Here is a 3,784-nt window from a genome sequence, read left to right as displayed (position 1 = left end):
ATATACGTACTCAGGAGGTACCTGAATGGAACGATCGTAATGAGGTTGTTCAATATAACGTGATCTATAACTACAAGTATGATTTTCTCTTCTTAGTCTCGACTAGATTAGCTAATATAACGAAAAACAATAATATACCCTAACTCCTCTGACCGTGCTGCATTTTGATATTGAATTCGAAATCGATCACAAAGCGGAAAATAAGCAAACGCTTTCCTCGGTTGCTTTTGGTCGTCAGAAATATAAGGTTTGTAACGATCTTCCGTACATATTGGGCATTTACTGAGATTTGAATATCCTCGCGTGAAAGCAGTGCAAGAATTGACGCAGCAATCAATCAATATCGGTTTGATTCCAACAAGCTTTTGTAACTTTTTCTCGATGCGGTATGGAGTTTCAGCGCTTATATTTGTGACTCTGTTAATGGCGCGAAATGCTTCGTTGGAAAAGTGGTGATCAAGTTTTATCTCGAGAAGCTTTATTCCCTTTATAAATTCTTCAGACAGCTCATCTATATTATAGGGGTGTAAAAGAAAAATAATTACTATCTGTTAAAATAGAAATAATATTGAATTAAATTGAAAATGGGAATTACACTAACCATCACACGTGAAGCTCGTATCAGCACTGTCCTCGCTGAAATATTTACTGTCGACATCGGAAACTACCTCATCTGCTAGAGGCATTTCAATATCCTGTTCTTCATCGGAGTAAGCAGCCGAGATGCTATTATTTTCAAGATCTATGCTCAATGAAACAATAGAGCTAATGATATCCTGACTACAAGAGCTTTGAAAGGAAATAATGTATATCAATTCAATTTGTTCAAGACACCGTGCTTAATTTCGCTTACCCAAGAGACTCTCTGTCGTCATCCTCAATCTCGATTGAATGGTTGCTGTTAGAGTCCCTAATATTTTTTATATACAATCTATCGTGCTTCCATAGCGTGGTTTTGCATACAAGACGCCGACCTTGGCATATAGGGCAAACGCAAATAAACCGTATTGGAGACATGTTAATTGTTTATAGATATTTATCAAATGGCAACGCTTTGAGAAAGACTTAAAAACAACCTTATATCGTGCATTATATAGGCAAAACGAATTCGGAAGGTATTAGTTGTTAGGGTTTGCTAGATTAAAGAATATCCAATCAATTTTCACTTCATTATAATATGATTTATTCGAAATATCAGAGCTTTTGATATGTCTAAGCTTTGAAATTTTGAATATTGCGATCAATTTGATCGATCGCAATTTACATTTAAAATACCAGTGCTGAGTTTATTTATTGGATCACCCCACCTTTAGCTTATGAGCAAAGCAATTTTTGAACCCCCAACATTATAGTATGTTTTTTTTTTCTTTCACTTTTGCTCATGAACTCCTTTCAAATTCCTTTTCAACAGAATAAGTATTATTGCTTCCATGCAACAAATGAATCAAAATCGTCCAACGTTCAATAACTTGGTGGATTTTCTGTTTGAAAACTTTTCGCCTGACGCACTTGAGTCGATCGTAAACGCTATAAATAGGCGAAGAGAAGTTTTGAGGGAAGGGGATGGTTATCATACTGTTCATAGCGACTCTAGCAGCAACCACAGGCTTTCATCTTCAACTATCTCTCCGGGAGATTATTTGGATCAAGACAATGAAGTATACAGCTCCCCAGAAGTTAGAGCTCGGTATGTAAGTCAAAAGAGGAAGAATAACACTATTAAGGAGCCAAATATTGTTCAGGTAAGATTTCCCACGTATTTCAAATGGTTGTATCTATAGCCCAATTGCAGTATCAATTTTTTTGTTGTATGCGGTGCTGAATATTTGCGAATACCATATATTAAACTTCAAATTCATTTATAGAATGATATAAGTAGAGAGCGTGGTATTGCGAAGCCAGGATTTGCAGTTAAAAAAGCTTATGTAAATGTTGCTGCATTTTTAAATATTGATCCAATAAATGCTAGAATGTACCGTGTAAGTTTTAGTAGAATGGCTACTGATAGATTGTGACTAAATCATTAGATTTTTTATAGACAATTTTGCGAGATATAATGACCGAGTGTGGGATTGATTTAAACCAACCTTATAGTTCTCAAGAGAGGCCAAAAATTTTGAGCGCAGTTCGAAAAGTACAGCCAAGGTTCCCCTTTACCGAAGGGGACTGGGCAATACACGAGTGGATTAAGCAATTGATCCATAATAGAAGTAGGTGCTCGCCTTGATTTATTTTATATATTATCAATATTATAATGATCATAACACTCTATTTTCCGATGTGAAATTTGACGATATAGGAGCATATCAATCAGAGAAGTCAAGAGGAAATATTATGAGATCAATCAGGGTATTTGATGAACCCGAAAGCATATCATTAAACTCAATAGATGCAAGTGATGTCCAATATGAAGATTCTGAATTACAGTTTGAAACATCAGAGGAAGGTATTGTACATGTTTAGTAAAATGGACATAGTTAAAAGATTATATGAGGATAATATCCAATTTTTTCCCAAGAATATCAACTAATATTTCTCATTCTCATTTAAAGAAGAGCCGTTGATAAGACGACGAAAGGGATTGAATAGTATTAATTTATATCAAGATCAGAATACAACAGATACAAATGGAGAGCGTCTTTTGAATGTCCAGCAAATAGAGCAGAGCAGGAAGAGAGCCAAGAGGAATAGTTTTGAGGAAGAAACTGAGAGCGTAGAAAGGAATGTGGAAAGCAGACCGAATGGATATCTGACAAGAGCAGCTAAAAAAAGAGGCGGAAAAGTACTATCCTAAATAATATAGAATCCTAATAAATCAGAGATTATTAACAAATATTTTAAATAATTAATTTGGTAAAAATAAAATCAGTGAAAAGTAATATTACAGAGAAAATAGTAAGAAAACCGGCAAGATAAAAGTATAGAAAATATAAGGAATATGGAATAAGAAATCATTGAGCTCACATAACGAAATCGTAAAGGTATGGTTCGCGATTCTATATGTTTTCACAACCCTACGATTTCTATAAGATTTTTAACTATTTCCTCTATTGGAGTTTTTTGTAGGGCTGAATATACTTATGGGGATATATTTGATGGCAGACGTTATAAGGAACTGGTCCAAGACGGATATTTTACAGACTTGCGTGATATTGCGCTTTCTGGATCTACCGATGGCTACCAAATCTATAGACAGTACATAATCTCAAAATAACATAAAAGGTTTTTAGTTTATATTCAATAAGAATCCGAATCATTAACAGTCTCAGAACTGTTACAACTATGTGGTTCTCCGGAGCCGATTGCTAGCATAGCCGACCCACAAGAAGTCGTAACAAAAGGTAGACCTAAATCCAATAAACACATGAAGGCTCAGCATGAGGTAAAGATGCGTTTTTGTCGTGGATATAAGCAGACTGGTCATGACCTACGTAATTGTCCTATTCGGAATTAATGTAAATATAATATTATTGATAAAAAATGAATAAAAGTAAGAAATGTGGCAGATGTTAATGATACACATCATTTACTACTTAGTTCAATTTTGGTTGATTTACTGGGAGTAGGGTTGTAAAAACACAGGATAAAACACAGAATTTTTTGTTTTTTATGCGTGTAGGATATTTTGTATGATAAAACACATATCCGACAAAAAACACGGTTTTAGGGTCTCAGTAATATGATTGGATTGTCATCACGTGGATTAAGCCACAGTAAAAATGTATATTATACATTTTTACTGTGGCTTAATCTAGATATTATCTAGAAGTCTATATTGTCATTT

General features: G+C 34.4%; 2 protein-coding genes across 2 annotated transcripts; one reads left to right on the top strand and one right to left on the bottom strand.

Annotated features, from left to right (window-relative positions):
* Positions 1-596: 596 nt before the first annotated feature.
* Positions 597-1,017, bottom strand: VTP21DRAFT_9691 (uncharacterized protein; the record flags this gene model as incomplete). Its single annotated transcript, XM_069400666.1, has 2 exons — positions 597-780; positions 854-1,017. 2 exons carry the CDS (start codon positions 1,015-1,017, stop codon positions 597-599), a joined length of 348 nt encoding a protein of 115 aa, XP_069245478.1.
* Positions 1,018-1,439: 422 nt separating this feature from the next.
* Positions 1,440-2,564, top strand: VTP21DRAFT_9690 (uncharacterized protein; the record flags this gene model as incomplete). Its single annotated transcript, XM_069400665.1, has 5 exons — positions 1,440-1,742; positions 1,866-1,979; positions 2,039-2,134; positions 2,390-2,446; positions 2,553-2,564. 5 exons carry the CDS (start codon positions 1,440-1,442, stop codon positions 2,562-2,564), a joined length of 582 nt encoding a protein of 193 aa, XP_069245477.1.
* Between the last annotated feature and the right edge of the window lie 1,220 nt (positions 2,565-3,784).

The sequence above is a fragment of the Calcarisporiella thermophila genome (assembly GCF_041956535.1).
Source record: "Calcarisporiella thermophila strain CBS 279.70 unplaced genomic scaffold VTP21scaffold_55, whole genome shotgun sequence".
Classification (NCBI taxonomy): Eukaryota; Fungi; Calcarisporiellomycota; class Calcarisporiellomycetes; order Calcarisporiellales; family Calcarisporiellaceae; genus Calcarisporiella; species Calcarisporiella thermophila.
The sequence above is the reverse complement of the archived record's forward strand: the minus strand, read 5'-3'. Positions and strand labels throughout refer to the sequence as shown.